At 36.2% G+C, this 23,051-nt stretch overlaps 1 protein-coding gene, 1 long non-coding RNA gene and 1 other non-coding gene across 3 annotated transcripts; 2 read left to right on the top strand and 1 right to left on the bottom strand.

The window, feature by feature from the left end:
• Positions 1-7,033: 7,033 nt before the first annotated feature.
• LOC145041093 (protein SIEVE ELEMENT OCCLUSION B-like) lies at positions 7,034-9,825 on the top strand. Its single transcript, XM_078989018.1, has 7 exons — positions 7,034-7,234; positions 7,305-7,409; positions 7,486-7,934; positions 8,044-8,153; positions 8,244-8,386; positions 8,482-8,979; positions 9,067-9,825. The coding sequence occupies exons 1-7, from the start codon at positions 7,034-7,036 to the stop codon at positions 9,685-9,687; spliced, it is 2,127 nt and encodes a 708-aa protein (XP_078845144.1). The 3' UTR covers positions 9,688-9,825.
• LOC145041094 (uncharacterized) lies at positions 7,751-10,039 on the bottom strand. Its single transcript, XR_013679948.1, has 3 exons — positions 9,938-10,039; positions 8,270-8,402; positions 7,751-8,136 (listed from the first exon to the last, which is right to left on the bottom strand). It is a non-coding gene; the product is annotated as an uncharacterized LOC145041094 (long non-coding RNA).
• Positions 10,040-10,142: 103 nt separating this feature from the next.
• On the top strand, positions 10,143-10,214 carry TRNAT-UGU (transfer RNA threonine (anticodon UGU)). Its single transcript has one exon. It is a non-coding gene; the product is annotated as a tRNA-Thr (tRNA).
• The last annotated feature ends 12,837 nt before the right edge of the window (positions 10,215-23,051 follow it).

The raw sequence follows: 23,051 nt of genomic DNA, 5'->3' as shown, positions 1-23,051 counted from the left end.
GGAAGCTTTTAGGGCTTTTTCCATATTTCATTGAGATTTTGAGTGACCTGAGCTTGCTAAGTGTTTGAGACATCATATATGGACCTTGTGATGTCCCTAAAGTCCAAAGGTCCCAACTTTATTCAGCTATAGAAGAGCCTCTATGCATAAAACCCTAAATGGGATTTGTTTTGGCATTTCAAAGCCCTAAGTGCCATGCATGGATGTAAAGATTGTGGCTTTACGTGGTATCGCATCCTTGGGAGGCTAGATCTAGAGTTTGGGGTTATAGATCTGCTTTAAAACGTATGAATGAGAACATAAACTGAATGGACTTGCCGAGTCGATGAGTTGACTCGACGAGTCGGCCAGGGTTTTCCCCGACAAATCTGGACATGGGTAACTCAACGAGTTGATGAGACAACCGACGAGTTAAGTTGGATTCTTGCGACATTTATGAGGAAACAAGGGGACTCGGCGAGTCACATAGATTCACTCGGCGAGTTGGGTCAACATGGACTGTTGACTTGAGTGTTGGCTTTTGTAGACTTTAGGGTTTGGTCAAGACATGGATTATGGGGGCCATGTAGGGGTAAAATGGTCTTTTACCCATCCCAAGAGTTGGAAAGAGAAAATAACTTAGTTTATTTAAGATTCGTGATTTAAATGTTAATTATTTGATATGTTAGGCGGAGGCTACTTCGGAGATTCATGTACAAGGTTTATTTGCTTGCTTGCTTACGAGGTGAGTCTTCTCACTATACTTACCTAGGGTGGTAATCTTTGTGTGACCGGAGGGTCTTATTTTCTTATCTTGAGTATTGTGATATCCTGGATTATGTATTTGTGATTTATGTTGTGTATTATACTGAGTTTACTAAGTTAGGACCGGAGGGTCCACCCAAGTTGTGGGACCGGAGGGTCCCACTAAGACACATTGATCGGAGGGTCTTATTCGAGCATAGCCATGAGAGGCTAATGAGATATGTGTGGTATTTTGGGGAACTCACTAAGCTTCGTGCTTACCGTGTTATGTGTTATGTGTTTCAGGTACTTTTCAGGATCATGGGAAGGCACCGAATTGATTGTACACACGAGACAGAGATATGTTCTGAGGATCCTGGATTGTTGTTTTTAAACAACTCATGAACATGTGTTTTTAATAATTTGATATTTGGGAATTTTGAGATTTTGTTAATGAGAGTAATGTGATTTTTAAATGAATTTTTTTTTTTGAAAATTTACAGTGTTACAACACTTAAATGAATGTTGTCAAGTACATAAAACCTTCATTAATCTCATTGTAAGGACATAAACTAACCATGAAATCCTCAATTCCGTTTCATGTTTCCCAAATTGCCCTTTAGGCCAAAACAATCACTAGAACCACTTATAGATCAAGAGATTTTTCATTTTTATGTTTCAATCCCATCTCTAACGTGTCAATTCATATACATGAATGTTATTTACCTCTTAGATGTCAATCAACATGTAGTTATCCTTAGATTTTCCAAAATGCCCTTATGGCCAATTATTCCATAAATTCAACTATAGATCACTAAAGCCTTCATATTCTTGCATTCAAATCATATTATTATGATTAACTCATGATTATGAGTATCATATACTTATTAAATGCTCACATTCCAAGAATTCTATTATTTTCATCATAATTTCTCACATAGCCATCTAAAACCCATGTTTATGCTTGATTCTACCATCATTGATGAAATTGAGCATTCCAGTTAGATTTGTTGCTATCAAATATCATCTAGGTTATAGAATCTAATCCCATTTCATTATTAATTTCTATATTCCCAATTTGGGTTTTCTAGGGTTCATGTGGGTTTTCACCCACATCACCAAATCCACCAATATAATGATTGGATTTGTATTGGAATCACCAAGACTAATTAAGGGAGGTTAGAAAATCAAACTCTAATCATCTATTGAAGCAAAAAATCGTTATTTGGGGTTCAATCCCCAATGATGAACTCTAAAATAAACCTAACGAAGAAGGATTTATACCTTCTTGGCCTTTGATTGCTTGTATTCTTACTTGGATGCTTCAAAACTCCACTTGAATCAAGCCCTCAGTGCCAAGGAGTGAAGAATAGCCATTTTATAGCCTTCTACTTCCTTTCATCGATCACATTTGGCTAAAAATGAAGAGATTCCTATTTTCAGATTTTACACATTTGGTCCCTCTAGTTTGAGTATTTTTGCCAATTCCCACCATAACTCACATTTTGTGTTTTTAACTTAATTTATGACATAAGAAGTCCTCATCCATCCATTATATAACTTTGGTAGTCCTTTCCACTAACTCAGCCGACCATTTGGTTAATTCACTTTGTTAATTTGACACTTTTGGTCCTATAACTTTTAAAATGTTATTATTTTCACTTTACACCTTCTAAACTTTATATCAATTAATGATATAATTATTTCTTAATGATTTAATTAAATAAATCATCTTTCATTTATTTACCTTATTAATTTTAAGAACATAATCTTAAATTTTAGGATGTTACAAAAACAAGTCTATTCATTGAATTGTGTATTAAACTTGGACTCATATTGGAATCAAATTACGATTTAAGTTGATATTAAAAGACATTAACAAACTCTAATGTCTATTTTACTTATCAATTTGTTTAATCAAAACAAGCTTTTTAATCAAACCTAATCATACAAATCAAACTTAAATAGCTTTTAAATTCAACTTATAAAGGAATGTCTTATCAAGTATATATTATAAGTGGTGAGGATGAAGAGTTGAAGGAATCGGCTAACTACTTTCAAAGTTTGACTTGTTTCCTGTTTCTTGTGTTTTCCTTTGTGCCAATCTCGAGATGTATCTTCTCTAATAAATGAAGGTTTTTTTTTGCCACTTGTAACACTTTCATTCATTTTGCCACATATCATTTTGTGGTTATTTTAAATTAATTTTTATTCCATATGTAATTTTGTGGTTTTCCTATTTTATTATATTTCATATGGTATTTAAATTTAATAATAAATGTATATCAATTTCATTAATGAACTTTCCTTATAATTTCAAAATTTTAAAATAAAATCTCATTAATTTGCTTTGATTATTTTATTTAAATGATTTGTTTAAATTTAAAAAAGAAAAAAAACACTTTAATTTTAGTAATTCGATATTTTTTTATTTTTCTTATAAATTCAAATTTCTCAAATATTTATATATATTTAATTGTTTTAAATACACCCATGTAATACATAGGGCTCACACCTAGAATACATTAAAAAATGTTGCCATAAAACGATTAATACGTCATATCCCCAAAATGATGTCAACTTTTGGATCGTCTAACCAACAAATAAAAATAACAAAATATGAACCGACTATGCAGACAAACGAGTAGCATAACAATAACAAGGTTTATGTCCTCATAGATACAAATTAATCAATCTCGTGCCAACATAGTATTTTGTTTTAAAGTACTAGCTTGAACTAAAAACATGTATCAAAATGTGAATTAAACAATTTATAGTAAAAACATTTGATTTGAAGTATATTCATTGAATTGTTTATTAAACTTAGGCTTATATAGGAATCAATATACGATTTAAGTTGGTGTTAAAAGACATTAACAAACTCTAAAGTCTATTTTAATTGTCAATTTGCTTAATAAAAAATTGTTTTTTATTTAAACCTAATCCTACGACTGAATTTAAGATTATATTAAGTTTTTCTTTTTTATCAAATTTCCAATAATGTTTAATCTCTTTCATATGCTCGAAGGGCTTTAAACATGTAATATATGTTTTTATATATTTTTTTGGAACGATGGGATATTATTAGACTAGCAAGACGTTAGAAAAAAATTACATCAAAATAGTAGCTGAAATAGGATTATGAAGCCAAAATGACCAATTAATCTTGGCTTTACTACACCTACTAGAAATCCAAACATAAGATTTATAAACATCATAAAAAATCATAGATTTCTTAGGCATAACCACTCTAAAAATCACACCGTTCCTAAAATTCCAAATGCACCAAAAGGTATTCAAGATCACTACATCAAAAGCTTTGCGCTGACCGATTCTCCAGGTGGTAGTAGCAGCCCAATTGAAACAACTGAGAATGACAATTAGTACCCCACCAAATCGTAATACGGGATCATAAAGCAATCAAATCAGAGCAATCTGCAAAAATATGGTCAACAATCTCCACTCTAGAAAAACAAACAGGATAAAGAATATAATCCACCAGGATACCCCTATAAGATAAATGCTTTCTAGTAGGGATACAAGACAATCTAATCCTCCAAATTAGAATATTAGTCTTAATTGGAACCAAATTATTCCAACGAGTAGACATTCACAAGTTTTTAATCAAAAAAAAATCATCTCTAATAAATGAAAGTTTTTTTTTGCCCATTGTTACATTTTCATTTAATTTGTCAAATATCATTTTGTAGTTATTTTGAATTAATTGTTTTTCTACATGTTATTTTATGAGTTTTTTTATTTTATGAAATTCGCATAATATTTTAATATAATAATTGCAATAAATGTAGTAATGAATTGATATCAATTTCATTAATGAACTTATATTTTAATTTCAAAATTCTCAAAATTAAAGTTTATTAATTCCTTTATTTATTTAAATTTAAAAGATAAAAAACATTTCCATTATAATAATTCATTATTTTTCTCATTTTCTTATAAATTTAAAGTTTTTAAATATTTTGATCTTTGTATTTTTTTATTTTTTTATTTTAAATTAAACAATGTAATAAATAAGTTTCACAACTATTACATTACTAAACCAAATGAGTTTCCAACATTAATCCAAAGTAATCAATACAAGTAAGACAAAACTATTAAAATTAAACTTGTTCAAATGTTTTTAATGCTTCCCAACAACCAAGTTCTTTAAAAACATCCGCCCTTCTTCTCTAGTTGGAATGTGTTTAAAAAATAACTGTAACATGACCAGTGTAAAATTATGCTACAATTAAATGGCATGTTTAAATTTTTGTTTGCCTTTTCTAATTTTCAATTACTCGGCCCATGTATCTTTCTGTCAAATGACCATTTTATGATTTTTCAAACTTCTTGGTTTCTTCAGAAATTCATCCGAAAGCTTCCTATTAAGTCCCAAGTGTCTTCCAAAAACACCAAAATTGCACAAAATCCCCAAAAATAGTAAAATACATGAAGTTATAATGCAAAATGCAATGCTAAAATGTAAAATAATCATGCTAAACGATGAATAAAATGCATCTAATATGACCACATATGCATTTTGTAGTGGTCTCCATTATCAAGTGCATGTAGGCCTGGTAATCCTGTCGTGTTTGGGTTGGCGGGTCAAAATATGCCAACCCAAACACGACCCATTTAAATATAAAGGTCATGGGTTGGCGAGTCACAGGTTGGCGGGTTTGGAACATAAACCCATATATGACCCACCAACCCATTTATTTATACGGGTTCACAAGTTGACGGGTTTATGGATCAGATTTGGGTTTGTGGGTCTAAATTTTAGATATTTAAGTCTTAAACATCCAAATGAAAATTAAAAACATTCGTAGAAACATGTTACAGACTTAACCTTATAGGTTACGACTTATGACCTTAGACCATCCATCACGAGTAATAATATCAAAACAATCAAATGGTCTATGAATAAATGGTATATATTATATAATACTTATTAAATATTAATACTTGATACATAAATATATTTAAAAATATAATAATTTTTTTACTATGAATATAAACGGGTTGGCGGGTCAACCCGTTTATTTTTTGAGAAACTCATATATGACCCGTTTAATAAACGGGTTGGCGAGTTGAAAAACTCAACCCAAACTCATTTATTTCGTGTCGTGTCGCGGGTCGTATCGAGAATTGTCAGCCCTAAGTGCATTGTCATTTTGTGTAAATCCTCACAAAGTCACAAGGGTTGTTGAAATTCATATTTTAATATCTAACTATTGATAGAGTCATAACTCATAAGTACTATGTGTAGCGGTAGGCTTCCAACCCAACTGTAGCGGTAGGCTTCCAACCCAACATAAGTACTATCTCATAAGTACTATGTGTAGCGGTAGGCTTCCAACCCAACATACTATCTTCATATGTAACATACTATCTTCATATGTGTTTGAGATGACAATATCACTTGTTACATTTATATATATAAAGAGAGACGCTTTGAAATTTGATCTATATTGTTTTTTGCCCTTTGATTTTAGCGTTATCACTTTAGTTATGTTTTGATTACCATCGGACATACTTGTCATGGGGGCTTAAAGGGGGGACAAAGTGGGCAGGTCCAGAGGGTCCAATTCTTTTCATTATATATTTTTATTTAAAAATACAAAATTATAATAAAGATAAGGATCCTTTTTTTTCTTGTTCGTCCTGGGCCTTTAAGAATATTTCATTTTTCAGGACCGATCCTGATACTTGTGATTTTATAAACATTTTGGGTAACGAACTATTATGATGGTCAAAGGGTTATTACAGAAGATTACATTATCTAAATAAAAAAAACTAAGACAATTAGTTACATAAATAAGCTTTTGTCCTTTGCTTTTATTATAAGAGTTTTGTTCAAGCTTCTTGAGTACTTGGCATGGATAAGGGTGGATCAAAGTAAAAATAAAAAAGTAAGGTACCTCTTTTGGCTTATATAATAAGTAGACGCACCACAAGAAGAAAAGAAAAAGTATGCATGCAAGGAACACGCGATGAATTATCAAAAAATAAACAAAACCCTTCCTTTTTGTTCTAACACCTATTTTGGAGACATTTTTTTTCACAAGCTTGGTATAATACGAAAAAAGAAAGTAAACTAAAGAAATGGATGCTTGAAAGGGAAAAGATAAAGAGATAAATCCAAAAATCCAAAGTTATGTTTAGATGAAGCTAGACAAGCAAGGTACAAGATTCATCTATCACTTTATTCCACTTATGGAGTGTATAAAAAGGTTCTAAAAACCTTCTATTTCTTCACCAAACTGAACTCAATCTCTCATTTCTTCAACAAGCACAACCAACACCTTCAATGGCTGCTGCCACCACAAGCCGCCGTCCAAGAGGCGACCGCCATATGTTCTCATCTTCGGATGACAATGCCATGATGAAACATATATTGGCCACACATGCTCCAGATGGTTCCTCTTTTGATGTTAAACCTCTTCTCCAGATCATCGATGACATCATGCGTAGGGCCGCCCCCACCAACACCCAACCACCCGCTCCTATTGTATGTAAAAAATTAAAATCCATACATTTATTCGAATATCGAATTCTAAAATTTGATTTTTTATTTGTAGGGTAATCAAGCGGAAGTGGATGCGATTATTGAGCGTGTGATTTACAGCGATCTTGACGAGATGCTTGAAATAATGGCAATCACAATCAATAAGGTTTCGTGCGAGGTAAAACCGTAAAAAAAAAATGTTTTCGTCAACTATTTTTTTGTGTTAGATTTTTTACATTTGAAATGCATTACAGATTTCTTGCAAGTGTATTGGTGGTGGAGACGCACATGCAAGCACTACGGGGATCTTCAACATGCTTTCCAACTACGAGTGGGATGCAAAAGCTGTTATCTCTTTAGCAGCTTTTGCGGTGAATTATGGCGAGTTTTGGTTGGTGGCACAACTTTATACTGCCAACCCACTGGCCAAATCACTGGCCCACCTGAAACAGCTACCTGACGTGCTTGAGCGTGGTGAAGCTCTCAAACCGAGGTTTGAGGCTGTCACCACCCTCATTAAGGCCATGCTTGAGTTGACACGTTGCATTGTTGAATTTAAAGAGCTCCCGGGACAGTATATCACCCCCGAGACACCGGAATTAATGACGGCAACCGCTCATATTCCCACTGCGGTTTATTGGATTATCCGTAGCATTGTGGCTTGTGCGTCCATACTTATCAACCTTATCGGAATGGGCCATGAGTATGTTATCAATTCTCTTTCTTTTTTTTTTCTATCCAAAAGTGAAAAACACAAATTACTTCCATTACTACAACTTATCAATGAATATAACGGTTTTTTCTGAACTTAGGCATATTACGACAACCACAGAAGCTTGGGAGTTATCGAGTTTGGCCCACAAGATCAGCAATATTCATGATCATCTCAAAGATCAGTTAGATCTCTGCAATCACCACATTAGTAAGAAGAAAAACGTTAAATATCATCACTTAATGAACGTGTATGCATAAATTTTCATAACTAAGTCGAAATTTTGATAATGATAACTAGATGAAAAGAGGCAGATTGAAGCGTACCTAACGATTCTTCGCATTATGGATACGGGACATCTCGATAACACGAAGCCTCTCAGGCATTTGATTTACTTGAAGGACGATCAACCGCCCTTGTATGAAAGCTCTACAAAGACTCGGGTGAGTGTTCGATCAACTGCATAATTTTCATCAAACTTTATTATATATTTAGATTTTAGATATACAATAAATAATCGAATTTAATTTTTATATAGGTTACAATCGAGGTACTAAAGAAAAAGATTGTGTTGCTTCTCATTTCGGACCTTGACATCCCACCGGAAGAGCTATCGGTTCTTGACCAGATGTATAGGGAAGCGAAGCAAAGCCCAACAAGGCCCGAGAGCCAGTACGAAGTCGTCTGGCTCCCGGTGGTTCCCAATCTTCGGTCCACACCGTGGACCGATGAGAACCAGATCAAGTTCGAGGGGGTACGGAACATGATGCCATGGTATTCAGTGTTCCACCCCTCGTTACTTGATCCAGCAGCGATCAAGTACATCAAGGAGGTGTGGCACTTCAACCAGAAACCAATGTTGGTGGTGATGGATCCTCAAGGGAGGATTGTTAACACCAACGCGTTACATATGATGTGGATTTGGGGGAGTGTGGCTTTCCCTTTCACTAGCTTGAGGGAAGAAGCCCTGTGGAAGGAGGAAACTTGGAGGATTGAGTTGCTAGCAGATTCCATCGAGCCAATGATTTTCAATTGGGTATTCTATTAATTCTATTCTCTTTTTTAACCTAATTACTGTAAAATTAATCCGATTGATATTCATATTTTCCTGATTATCATGTAGATTGCTGACGGGAAGTACATTTGTTTGTACGGAGGGGAGGATTTGGAGTGGATAAGGAGGTTTACAACCACTGCACAGGCGGTGGCGCGTGCAGCAGGGATCCAGCTGGAGATGTTGTATGTCGGAAAGAGCAACCCTAGGGAGAAAGTGAGAAAGAACAATGACATAATCCGATCAGAGAATCTTAGCTACGTGCTTCCAGATTTGACCCTGATATGGTTCTTCTGGGTGCGACTAGAGAGCATGTTGCACTCCAAGTTACAACACGGGAAGTCTTTTGAGCAAGATCCGATTTTGAGGGAGATTAATGTGATGCTTACCTACGACGGAAACGACCAGGGATGGGCGGTGATCTGCCGTGGCTCAAACGACTGGATGCGTAGGGCAAGCGGCGAGAGTGTTTTGAAGGGATTGACGAACTACAATGATTGGCAAGGGGATGCTCAAGAGAGAGGGTTTCTGCCGGCTTTGAATGATCATCTTGAGGCAAACCAGCCGCCGCATCACTGCAATCGCCTGATTTTGCCCGGAACCACCGGAAGTGTGCCGGAGAGAGTTGTTTGCGCTGAATGCGGGCGATCGATGGAGAGGTTTTTCTTGTATCGTTGCTGCACTGACTAACAAGCTTATTATATGCTGCACTGAACTTTGTTGTGATTTAGTATCTACTGTTGATTTATGCTTGTGATTAACGTGATTGTACTCTGACTTTGTATTCAAATAAATGATTGTATGTGATTTGAAACTTTGGTGTTGTCATTGAATTGTAAATCTTTAGAGAAATATGTTGAAAACGCATCAGTGTACAGTATTTTACAAGTCATTGATGATTAATAAAGAAGAAAGGAAAGGAAATAGAAAAAAACATCACCAGATCGATCAATCGTTTTGCTTGCGTCTTACTATTCCACCAGAGCCGGTGAACGCAACGTCTATCGAATACAAAAACGAAGAAATTCACTGCCTGCGGAAAAGATTTGTACATTGTTCGTTTACGATAGGGTTAATTTGGTTTTTTTCACGCACCATAGGGTTAATTGACAATTTATATTAAAGATCCCAAGTATGTAACAAGAGCCCTTATAGCTCAGTGGTAGAGCGCCAGTCTTGTAAACTGGAGGTCCGTAGTTCGATCCTGCGTGAGGGCATTTTTCGTTGAAACTCTTTTATAAAAAGAGTTCTTTTCTTTTTTCTTGTTTTGTCGTTGTTTTTTCTTTTCTTTTTGCCAAGGCATAATAAATTCTTATGACATCTTATAAATCTCATTTAAAAAAAAAATAATAATATTGTTTTATTTTTTTCTGTTTTTGAAATGTTATTGTTTTTTCCTTTTTTTTAAGGCATGACAAATTCTTATTAAATTTTATGTGAGATTTATTTGTATGGTAAATTACTTTCTTCAAGAGTTCCAGAATATTAAAATAATTTTCTAAGGCATGACTACTAAGGCATGACAAGTTCTTATAAGGCATGAGCCATTTTTTTTAGAGGCATGGACCATTTTTTTCAAGGCATGGACCATTTTTTTTTCCTAAGGCATGACTACCTTTGAAATGCCATCTTTTTTCCTAAAATACTATTGTTTTTCTTTTTTATCTTTTTCTATTTTAAAATGTCATTTGTTTTTTAAGGCATGACATTTCTCATGTTAAATTTTATGTGGGGTTTATTTGTAGGGTAAATAACTTTCTAGAATTCTAAGTGACTAAAACTCTTATAAGTATTCTAAAATAATATTGTTTTTTTTTCTAAGGCATGCAAATTCTTATATAAGGCATGGGGACATTTTTTTTTTTTCTAAAAGGCATGACTAATTTTGAAAAATGATATTTTTTATTTTATAAAATACCGTTGTTTTTTTTTTTCTTTTTTCTTTTAAGGCATGGCAAATTCTTTTGTTAAATTTATTTGTATGGTAAATAAATTTCTAGAAAATAATTATTATTTTCAGACGGTGAATATATAAGATGCAGAAATTAATCTATCTATCGACAAAACTTTAAAAATATTGTATTTCTATAAGTTTTAAAAAAATACCAATGTTTCACAAAATCTTACATGTATTTTATTATTGTTTTTTGAACTTCAAAAAGTTTACATCGTATTAAAGACAGACATGCAACATGCTGTATTATTTTTTATTTTTTTTTATCATAACTGATTCTTTTAAAAGTTAAAATTAATTATTTGGTTTGCAACTCTAAAAAGTTTTTAAATTTTAAATCAAGTATAATGGTGACAAAAACTCAAAGGTGCAAAGGTATACTTCAAAAATGGTAAATTACCACTCACATTGAAGATTTCATGGTGCCTTTTATATACGCAGATAAATATGAATGACTAGGTGATAACCCGTATACTACACGTGTAACATTCGGGATTTATCAGGTATTAATATTATTTATCTTATTGAATAATGGGTTGTTTTGGTTTGGGCCAGGATCGTTGGGCTGAGAAGGGCATTACGCAGGGCGTACTATGCCAGGTACGCTCAGCGTACTCAAGATAATTGGGTGGGGAGGCCATGCACATACGCCCAGTGTACCAAAGGGTACGCGCAACATATGCGCGCAGGTCCTAAACCCTGTATTTTAGGGTTTGATCCATATTTGAAGGACATTATGTCCTTGGACCAGCCTCCCTATCACCCTTAAGCAGCCACCTCGAAAACCCTAACCTACTTTTGTGTATTTTTGCCATTTGAGAGCTTCTTTGTGTGATTTTGGTGTTTTAGAAGAAAAGGAGGTTGAAGAAGGAGCAATGATTCAAAAAGAGCTTGTAGATCCAGAAGATTAGCACAATTTCTGACTCATTTGAGGTATCAAGCTTCAAATTTGATCATTGCATGTTTAGATTTGATGTTGGGGTGTTTTATGCCACTTTTGGACTCAATTGTTGAGGCTTATTGCATCTTGATGATTTTAGACCATAAGAGCTATCCTTTTGGGCTCTTAGAGGCACTAAGAGTCATAAAAATTGAACCTTGATGGTTAAGCCACAACCATGCAAGTGTTGGTGGTCATAAAGCTTGTTAAAGGACTAAAATCATGTTTTGACCCCCAACCATGCATGCAAGCACATAAATTTGTGACTTTATGGATTAGGAGGTCTTAAAGGACCTGGATCTACATTTTGGACGTGAAGACTTAATGGATTAAGTCACAAAGGAAGTCCCAAGAAAGTTGGCTAGTACGCTAAGCGTACACCCTGGTACGTTGCGCGTACTGGGTCAACTCCTCTATTTCAGTCAAGGCCAACATACGTTGGGCGTACGTGTTAGGTAGGTCGTACGTACGCATGCAACATGCATAATGGCTACATTGGGCTTTTGGGCCTTAGAGGCTGGGCCTGGACTATTGGGCCCCGTGGCCCACCGTGGAGTATATTTTAGGCTTGGGAATCTGGAAGTAGAGCATTAGACCTATTGGGCCATGTTGGGTCTTTTGAAATTATTATTGGGTTAAGAACTTTTGGACTTGTAATGGGCCCATTTGGGGAATACGACCCAATTCAGAAATTTGGGCCATTAGTGGGCCCTTAGGGAGCCTTTGATGAGCCATAGAAGGGTTGGTTTAATAAGTTAGAATTGGACCTTATAAATGGTTCAAATTAGGCCAGGGGGTAAAATGGTCATTTTACCCTAAGTAGTGTTATAGGTTCTGATTGAGTGTTATTATGATTATGATAGCTGGGAGTCATCAGAGCAGCTGTTAGAGATTATTTTCCATAAGATTCGACATGTAGCTTTACGAGGTGAGTTACCTTCCAGTAGAAGTGGGTCTAAGGCCACAATGCCGACCCACTAGTAAGAGTTGTTTGATAGATGATTGTATTTGTGATAATTATCTAGGTTTGCTACTACCTGATATGTTTTATGTGTTATCATGGTATGATGTCAGGTAGTAGGGGGAATAGTCCCCGTGTCACGGTCGTAAGGACCGAAGGGTAGGTCGGGCACCCCAGAACTGCCTGACAGTATGTTTACGTTATGTTATTATGTAGTAGTGGTATGAGTAAAATAGTCCCCAGTAGTCGGTTGAGATAAACCAACGGGTAAGTCAAGCACCAAAGAATGGCTTGACCCTCGTAAGTCAAGCACCCCAGAATGGCTTGACCTAGGTACATCAAGCACCCTAGAATGACTTGACATGGGTAGGTCAGACACCCCGAAATTTCCTGGCACTATGATATTGTATGGTGTGTGGTATGTTGGGGGAACTCACTAAGTTTTGTGCTTATGGTTTTCAGTTTTGGTTTCAGGTACTTCCTCTTAGAAGGGAAAGGAGTCGGCATAGTAGTTGCGCATCACACACATGATTTCCACACTATGATGTTCTTCAGATTGTACTCTGACATTATTATTAGTCCACGACATGTTTTATGACATTTGACTTATGAGATTATGGATTGATATGATATCGATGATGTTTTTCAGTAAACTGTTTTATAAGTAACATAATTAAAAATGAAATTTTTGGTCATAATTTTTTGGATGTTACAACAAGGTTGATCAACATTAATAAAACATAAAACAACATAGAGACTATAAGAATAACAATCATTAATCATGCAAACAAATATTTTTTTTATGTAATTTATACAGTGTAAGTATCTAATCATTTAAAACGTCTAACTTGATTAGCTTTTTGATAGTTGTTTATTTATAGTATTTTGAAAATGAAATGCTAATTTTATGGGATTATATCTTGATTTCTTGAGCCATATTTATTGCTAATTTATTAGGGATACATTTAAAACTGAGAAACAATAAAGTGACACATAGCATAATATTAATTAAGATATGTATTAGAGTGTCACATGACAAAAGAAGATAAACTATTCTTTTATCAGTATAGAAAGAGGGAGATTAGCAACGTTGTGGGCATTTAATATTTGAATCTTTAACATTAATGTTATAATTTCACAGATCAATCATTAGGCTCCCATTTTGGGAAATTTGATTTTGGAAGAAAGAGACATGTTTTATTTTGTGTGATCGACATTTTAAATTGTTTTTAGTTCTTTGTTGTAAGCTAACAATTGTTGTAATTTCAACAAAGGAATATATTGCTAACAATTATTATTACTAGGTGTGTCAATTTCGGTGCGCCAATTATTGTTTTATAGAGTTCTTATGAGATTATTTTCTTTTTCCACTACTTCTATGACACGGGAATTCTACTTTTTAGAGTTAGATTATGACATGAATTTAATTGTCATATGAAGACTCACATGGTTAAGGCAATGACTCCTTATCAGGGAGTTCCTAAGTTATAATCACGAGGGGTTCAAATAGGGGTGAACAGGAGAAGAGTTGCAATGTGTTTTGGTGTCTTAGCATTTCGTCATATGTGAGCATCCTTCCCTAAATCCCCACAAATTGGGGAAGCTGCAGTGAACGCCCGACAACCTATTTTTATGATTATAAATCTAGTGTTTTTTTATTATTATTATACAAATAGGATATTAGTTTATTATCAAGTCATTTAAAAAATTAATTCATACATACATTGTAAACCTTCTCTTATGCTATTAATTCGGATGTTGGGGTAGCGTTGTTCAATTTCCTAGGTATGGCCTTCATCTACGTAGAGTCTAGTTTTTGGCATGTTGTTTTGGTAGGATTTATAGTGCGATTGATGACTAAAGTGTTGGTAGCATTTCTAGATCACCATGGAAGTCTTCTCGAGCTAGTTACATATTAATGGGGTCTGTTTAGTCTCATTCGAGGTATGTGATCTTGTTTTGATCGTTCACGAGAATGTTTTTTTGTTAATGATTGAGGTTCTTCATCTCGTTAGATCTTTGGGTATTTCAAATTTAGGTAAGGTTTTGGGTTCCCTAATGGTGTGTATTATAGTAAGTTCATTGGATATTGTCGTTAGGGTAGTATGTGGGTTGGACAAGGTAACAATGGTGTACTTAGGTTCCTATAAGGTGATGGAATGAGGTCGAGTACCTTTAGGCCCTTGTGGTGTTGGTTTGGATCATGTGGTCAAGAAAAGTTAGTTAGAATGGCCCTTGTGTACTTAAGTACCCCAAACTTAAATTGTCAAACCCCCAAACCGAAACGACGTTAACGTTCGGGGGTGGAGGATGTCATGTACAGTATCACAACAATTGTATCATAGTAATCAAAGTAAACACAGCCATTACATTGAAAATATAGATATTTACATCAGTTTGAAACATAGTTTGTATACATCAAAAGTATAGCAAAATATAAGAGACGTGACTCTATATGCTTTGTCTTCTCAAATGCCTGCAGGAGTACCTGTCTACTGATTTCCTGATAATACAGACGATTTTGAAAGACTATCAGCATTATGCTAGCGAGTTAATAAAAATGTTTTTGTAATGTAAATCTGTCATTGAATCTGTAAAAAAATGTTTGTATGCTTCTCAAGAAAAATAAATATTTTCTAATGTATATGTTCGTTTCAGTGTTCCATAAAGCATTAGTTCGATTGCCTGGTAACTACTAGATGTTTTGTATCATGTTGTTTTGAATGAAAACCTTTTGTATGAAAACCCTGGCTATCACCAGTAATGTATAGGTTGTTCCGTTTCAAAGCCCTGGTTACCACCAATATTTATAGTAGTTTCATTAATCAAAATAAAACTAATGAAGAATGCAATCCCGTTAACAAAGGTTTGTTTATACAATTGTGAGTCGTATAACCATGTTTGATATGACTGATAACCTCTGCAACGTTCTTCAAGCGTCAAACAGTATGATATTTGTCACCCCAAGCATGCATGCCTAACTGTAGCTAGCAGTTTAGGTGTGGGATTGTCAGTCCCGAATAGATCTATTCACAAATCTCACGCTCTCCCTCCAGAAGACTCTGGTTACACTAAAAGATAGGATTTATTCTGCACCCCGAAGGGTAAATTGAAGAGATTTCTCACAATCTTGTATTAACTACTTTACGTGTGGTTCTGTATTGTTCTATTGTATTTGAATCCATTTGTATACTTTGTAGAGTAATAATAATTATACTTAAATAATTATTTAATATTGTACTCTTGAAATTCGAAAGTAGTAATGTATATCATAAACTAAGTTTGACATAGTTTATATGTTTGTTAATGTATAAGCTCTGAGTTTTGTAAAACTGTGTATTGAAATCCCAAACTACACCTATTATAGTTTGTAATACGTTATGTAATTGGTTCATGTATTGATCTGAAAACTATGTAGGTATGGTTGTAAGTTGAAAACGTCCCTTATGGTCAACATGTTACAAAAGGGATAGAATATCTAAATATTTTATAGAATATGGAAATCTTTTGGTTGTATCAATTACATAAGTTCTAAACCTGTTGAAATTATTTTCTATAAGTTCACAAAATCATTTGTGTTTGGCTTGTATTCTCCCCCTAAAAATATAAAAAATAGCAAAAGCGTAGGGGTATGAACTCACTGTTGGTTGCGTGAAGGTGTCAAACTGTGAAACTGGAATGAGGACCCTCGAGTTGTTGTCCGCAGAATTAACGAAATCCTAATAATAATTAAACACATATATGCATTTTATTAGTGAAACCATTAATTATAGTGTTGGAAAACACTTGCTTTTGGTTTAGGAATATTACTGGGACTCGATTAAATCAGAAAAGGCGGGTTTTCAGCACAGTTCACGGCTTAGGGCTGATTGCGGCCGTGAACGGTTCTTGATCGTGAACAAATTTCGACTCTTGAATGGTTTACGACCCTTGAGTGGTTTACTGCCTATTCTTGGTGTTCTTGGTGAAAATATGAAGGTTTGAAGGGTTCACGGCCGTAAACCCAAAATGAAGGGTGTTTGATTTTGATGAAATGATGAATACTTGATGCTCCAAAACAAGTTCCAAAGTGCATGTAGATGATTTTTTAGAGAAAACTTGAGTTTTCGGTTGGCGGTTTTAGAGAGAGAAAGTAGTGTTTTCGGCCAGAAGTTTGGAAATGAGGGTAAGAACACATATATGTAGGTTGGGTTCACTGTCGGAGGTGGGTCCCCGACCTTGAACAGATTACGATCGTGATTGGGTTCACGGCCGTGAACACCGAGACGAACGGGATTTGGCTGATTTTTAAAGAAAAGCTTGGGGTTTTGAGCGATTTTGGTTCCGACTCTTATATAAAATTTAAATATATAAATTAAATGATTTCCCAAACCATGAGATTTTAACGGAAGAAATAAAACCCAAAATTTTATTTAACGGAATTTGACTAATGCTGACGGAAAAAGATCTGGGTTGTCACATCATCGCCCTGATAGAGGGAATTTCCCCCCAAAATTCTAACATAAAATACAAATCATGGACTCGGAAAAAGATGCAGGTACTTCTGTTGCATTGAATCTTCTCACTCCCAAGTGAAATCAGGTCCCCGTTTGGCATTCTAGTGGACCTTCACTATCGGTATGCGATTTTGCTTTGTTTGTTTGACTTCCTGATCTATGATTTCAACGGGTTCTTCCACGAAATTATGGTTCTCGTTGACCTTGATTTCATCAAGAGAGATCACAAGGGTTTCTTTGGATAGACACTTTTTAAGGTTCGACACGTGAAAGATGGGATGAATGTTACTAAGCTTGGGGTAAACAAAGTTTATATGTTATAGGACCGATCCTAGAGAAGATCTCAAATGGTCCAATGTATCTCAAATTCAGCTTTCCAAGCTTCCCAAAGCGTATCATGCTCTTCGAGGGTGAGAATTTCAACATAACACGGTTACCAACCTGGAACTCTAAGGGCTTTCATCTTCTGTTGTCGTAACTCTTTTGTCTATCTCTGGAGGCTTTCATTCATTCTCGATTTGCACGATCTTTTCAGTGGTTTCTCGAATGATTTTTAGTGGTTTCTCGAATGATTTTCAGCGAAAGGGTCAGTCTTCGCAGGAGCCATCCAAGAAATAACAAATTGTGGCAGTCCATGTTGCTACTACTCCTGTTGCAGTCCCTGTTACTCCAACGAACCCTAGTCGTTATGCTGGGAAACTGCCTCTGTGCAACAAGTGCAACTACCACCATCAGGGATAGTGTCGTGAAATGTCATGCACTAGATGTGGCAAAAAGGGGCACACAACTCGAGTTTTCAAGGCACCAGTCCAACCAACCAATCAGGCATCTGGAGCAGGTGTCAGTCCAGCTTGCTATGGTTGTGGGGAAGTAGGGCATTATAGGAAAACTACCCCAAGGCAACAACAACTAGCAACACGGGGAGAGTACTAGCGATGGGACAAGAGGGGGCAGTTGCTGACCCTACCGTTGTTACGGGTACGTTCCTCCTTGAAAACTCCTATGCATGCATTCTTTTAGATTCTGGTGCGAAGAGAAGTTTTGTTAGTCATACATTCAAACATCTTCTCAAACATAAACCGCAATCTTTAACCAAACCATTTACCAGTGATATGGCTAACGGCAAGAAAGAGATCACTAACAACATATTCATCGGATGTACCCTTACCCTAAACGATCATTCCTTCCTGATCAATCTTATGCCAATTTCCATAAAGAGCTTTGATATCATAATTGGCATGGATTGGTTGAGCCCCAATCGTGCTGATATCCTTTGTTACGAAAAAGATATCTGTCTCAATCTTCCCTCTGGAGAAACCCTCATGATTTATGGCGATAAACTCAGTTCAAACCTTCGTATCATTTCTTGCATTGAAGCCCAAAAACTTCTTCAAAAGGAGTGTCATGCATTCCTAGCCCATGTATTTAATGAGAAACAGGAAGTAAAGAACCTCGAGAGCATCCGTGAAGTCTGCAAATTTCCTGATGTCTTTCCAGAAGAGCTTCCGGGAATCCCTCCTGAGCGCCAAGTCGAGTTTCGCATCGACTTAATCCCTGGAGCTGCCCTCATAGCTAAATCTCCATATCGCCTAGCACCAATAGAAATGCAGGAGTTATCCAGTCAGCTCAATGAGCTTCTCAACAAGGGATTCATCAGACCAAGTTCCTCACCCTGGGGAGCCCCAATTTTATTTGTGAAAAAGAAGGATGGATCTTTTTGTATGTGCATTGAATACTGCGAACTGAACAAGGTCACCTTAAAAAAATCGTTATCCTCTTCCTCGGATCGATGACCTTTTCGACCAGCTTCAAGGAGCCAGCTATTTCTCCAAAATAGACCTCAGATCGGGGTACCATTAGTTGTGAGTCCACGAGGGTGATGTTCCTAAAACAACATTCCATACTCGATACGGTCACTATGAGTTCGTAGTAATGCCCTTTGGTCTAACCAACGCACCGACAGTATTCATGGAGGGTGTGCCGTCCTTTTTGGACAAGTTCGTAATCGTATTCATCGACGATATACTTGTCTATTCCAGAAGCGAGGAAAATCACAAACAACATTTGAGATTAGTTCTGGAAGCTCTAAGGACAGAGATGCTATCCGCTAAATTCTCTAAGTGCAAATTTTGGATTCGAAAAGTAACTTTCTTAGGTCACGTGGTAAGCGAGGAAGGCATGCACATGGACCCGTCCAAAATCAAAGCGATAGAGAACTGGTCAGCACCGAAGACGCCCACAGAAATCCGTCAGTTCTTGGGTCTTGCTGGCTATTATCGCAGGTTTATCCAGAATTTCTTCAGAATTGCCAAATCTTTAACCACTCTGACTCAGAAAGGTGTACCATTTTGTTGGAGTGAAAAGCAAAACACTGCATTCCAAACGTTGAAGCAGACTCTATACATCGCACCTATCTTGTCTCTGCTCGAAAGGACGGAGGACTTCGCTGTCTACTGTGATGCATACAATCAGGGATTAGGCTGTGTGCTTATGCAGCGAGGAAAAGTTATTGCTTATGCCTCAAGGCATATGAAGGCACACGAAGTCAATTATACAACTCATGACCTGGAGTTGGGAGCAATGGTCTTCGCATTGAAAATAAAGAGGCATTACCTCTATGGAACAAAGTGCACAATCTTCACTGACCATAAAATACTGCAACACATCTTCGACCAAAAGGAGTTGAATATGAGACAACGACGATGGGTAGATCTACTCAGCGATTACGAGTGCGAAATACACTATCATCCCGACAAATCCAATGTAGTGGCAGATGCCCTTAGTTGGAAAGAATACTCAGGTCGTAACGTGAAGGCACTAACAATGACCATCCATTCCCACTTATCCGCACAAATCAAGGAGGCTCAGCTGGAATCCTTAAAACCAGAGAACATATCGGGTGAAGCCATGAGAGGAATGGAGAAAAGCTTAAAGGTCAAGGGAGACAGAGTCTGCTATTTCATGAACCAGATCTGGACCCCAAGGTTTGGTGGTTACAGGGAGGTTGTCATGAATGAAGCTCACAAAACTAGATACTTCGTTCACCCAGGATCGGACAAGATGTACCTTGATCTCAAGAAACTATATTGGTGGCCAAACATGAAAGCGGAGATCGCTACCTTCGTGAGCAAGTTTCTGACTTGCACCATGGTGAAGGTCGAATATCAGAAGCCCTCAGGTTTGCTTCAGCAGTCGGAAATACTTGAGTGGAAGTGGGAGAGGATTACTATGGATCTCATCACTAAATTACCCAGATCTCCGAGTGGGTACGATATCATTTGGGTAATAGTCGACCGATTGACAAAATCCGCTCACTTCTTGCCAATCAAAGAAAATTTCAAGATGGAAAGACTTACACGGATCTACATTCAGGAGATAGTTCAACTGCACAGTGTGCCTGTGTCCATTATCTCCGATTGAGACAACAAGTTTACCTCAATATTTTGGCAGTCGCTACAGAAAGCTCTTGGAACTAAGCTAGCTATGAGTACAACTTACCATCCCCAGACAGACGGACAGAGTGAGAGAACCATCCAGACCTTGGAAGACATGTTTAGATCATGTGTCATTGACTTTGGTAAGTCGTGGGACACCCATTTACCCTTGGTCGAATTCTCCTACAACAACAGCTACCACACCAGTATCAAGGTTGCACCTTTCGAAGCCCTTTATGGCTGTAAGTGCAGATCCCATCTGTGTTGGCCTGAGGTGGGTGACACGCAGCCAGCCAAGGGACAAGTCCCCGACAACACTCTCACAGGCCCAGAGATCATCCGCGAAACCACAGAAAAGATCGTACAAATCCGAGAATGACTGAAAGCCTCACGAGACAAACAAAAAAGCTACACCGATAAACGACAAAAACCCTTGGAGTTCCAGGTTGGTGACCGTGTCTTGCTAAAGGTTTCACCCTGGAAAGGCATGATACGCTTTGGAAAGCTAAATCCAAGATACACAGGACCATTCGAAATCCTTTCTAGGACCGAAATTAAACTCTTATGAACTCACCAGCTTTATGCTGATACTCTTTCAAAATGCTTGTATTCTCAGGACAACAATAGACAGGTACTCCTACCAACTTTTGGAGAAGACGAAGCATTTTGGAGTCGTGTCTTTTACTTTTTTTATACACTGTTATGTACAAACTATGTTTTCAAATAGATGTAAAAATTCATATTGTAATGTAATGGTTGTGTTTACTTTGCTTGCTATGATACAACTGTTATGATACTACGCATGACGTCACCCGCCCTCGGACGTTTCCGCCGTTGTTTTCTGACAGTTCGGGGGTGTGACAGAAAAGCAAAAAACATTTCCATTTTCTTTGCATCAAGTGTCAATACTAGAAAACCGGATCAATAGTTACGACACAATCCGTAGCTATTTCATAGCTATAAGTGGATAGCTACGGAATTGCTACGGAAAAATGGCTGTAGCATAATGACCCGTGGCTAAATTATAACTACGAATTAGCTACAGAACCACTACCGAATAGCTACGAAAAATTCCGTAGCTACCACAACTACGGAATAGCTACAGAAAAAAATAGCTACGGAATTCCTATGGAATCGCTACGGAGTTATATAGCTATGGACCTAAATAGCTACAGAATAGCTACGGATCCAAACAACTACAGAATAGCTACGGAAATCCGTAGCTATTCCGTAGCTAACTTCGTTTTATTTAAAAAAATTAAAAAATTAAAAATATCCAATTTTTTGTCAAATACCACATTCAATTCACATTTGTCCCAAATACCATATAAAAAAGTAAGCACTAATCCATTCCATTTTTTTGTCAAATACCACATTCAAAATGCTGATTTAATAATCGTAACCTCGTCAAAATCTGGGAATTCATTTTATTTAAAGGCAAAATGCTGGAAAAAAATGAACAAAAACATTGAAAATAAATCAAGAAACAGTGAGATGATAGAGTTTGCGTTTACTTCACATGCAGATTTAATAATCGTATCCTCGTCAAAATCCGGAAATTCGTGTTTAGAAGCACCTTGAAGAATGGAAATCAGCACATCTATAAAGCCTTGGTTGCTTTCATGTTTTTGGGTGAAGTTCTTTACTGTTTTATGTTCTTTTAACCATCCCCCAAAGATGTTATCCAAATCTATTGTGGTTTTCTTCATTTCTTTAATGTATCCACCCACATCCAAACACTTGAGATAAGGGATAAAATCTGAGACCACAAATGCTCCCATTAACTCAATGATAGAAAAGTTGGTTGCTACAATAACAGAAAAGTTGGTTGCTACAATGGTTGAAAACGAGAGATGGAATTCCATGTTTTTGATTCACTACAATAATCGACTCATTTGACATCTTGTCATCACAAGAAGTTGGCTACCAATACAATTATCCATTATCCATAATAAAGATAGAAATAAAAGCTAATGTACACATGCACCAAGATTTAATCACTTAAAAACCACTCACCACTACAATATGCCATTCATGGCTAGCAAAATCTTTAAAAGATGTTGCATCCAGTTCCTAAAAATAATATAACCATGTCAATTATTTATTAATAGTTAAATACAAGGTATAGATAGTTTCATTCAAACAAACATCACCTTAACTTCAAGAGCTTATGGATCTGCCACATATGTAGAGGTTGTAGAAATTGTTCTCTCAGAATTTGATTCTAGCATTCCACATTATAATCGTTTTTTGGTGTTTTGGCTTTTTC

This window comes from Lactuca saligna, chromosome 4 (genome assembly GCF_052625555.1).
Source record: "Lactuca saligna cultivar CGN05327 chromosome 4, ASM5262555v1, whole genome shotgun sequence".
Lineage (NCBI taxonomy): Eukaryota > Viridiplantae > Streptophyta > Magnoliopsida > Asterales > Asteraceae > Lactuca > Lactuca saligna.
This window is presented reverse-complemented; position numbering and strand designations above follow the sequence as displayed.

Coding starts and splice junctions, on each gene's coding strand:
- LOC145041093 (XM_078989018.1), top strand. CDS start 7,034: ATGGCTGCTGCCACCACAAGCCGCCGTCCAAGAGGCGACCGCCATATG. Junction 7,935..8,043: donor CTTATCGGAATGGGCCATGA/GTATGTTATCAA, acceptor TTCTGAACTTAG/GCATATTACGACAACCACAG. Junction 8,154..8,243: donor TCTCTGCAATCACCACATTA/GTAAGAAGAAAA, acceptor AATGATAACTAG/ATGAAAAGAGGCAGATTGAA.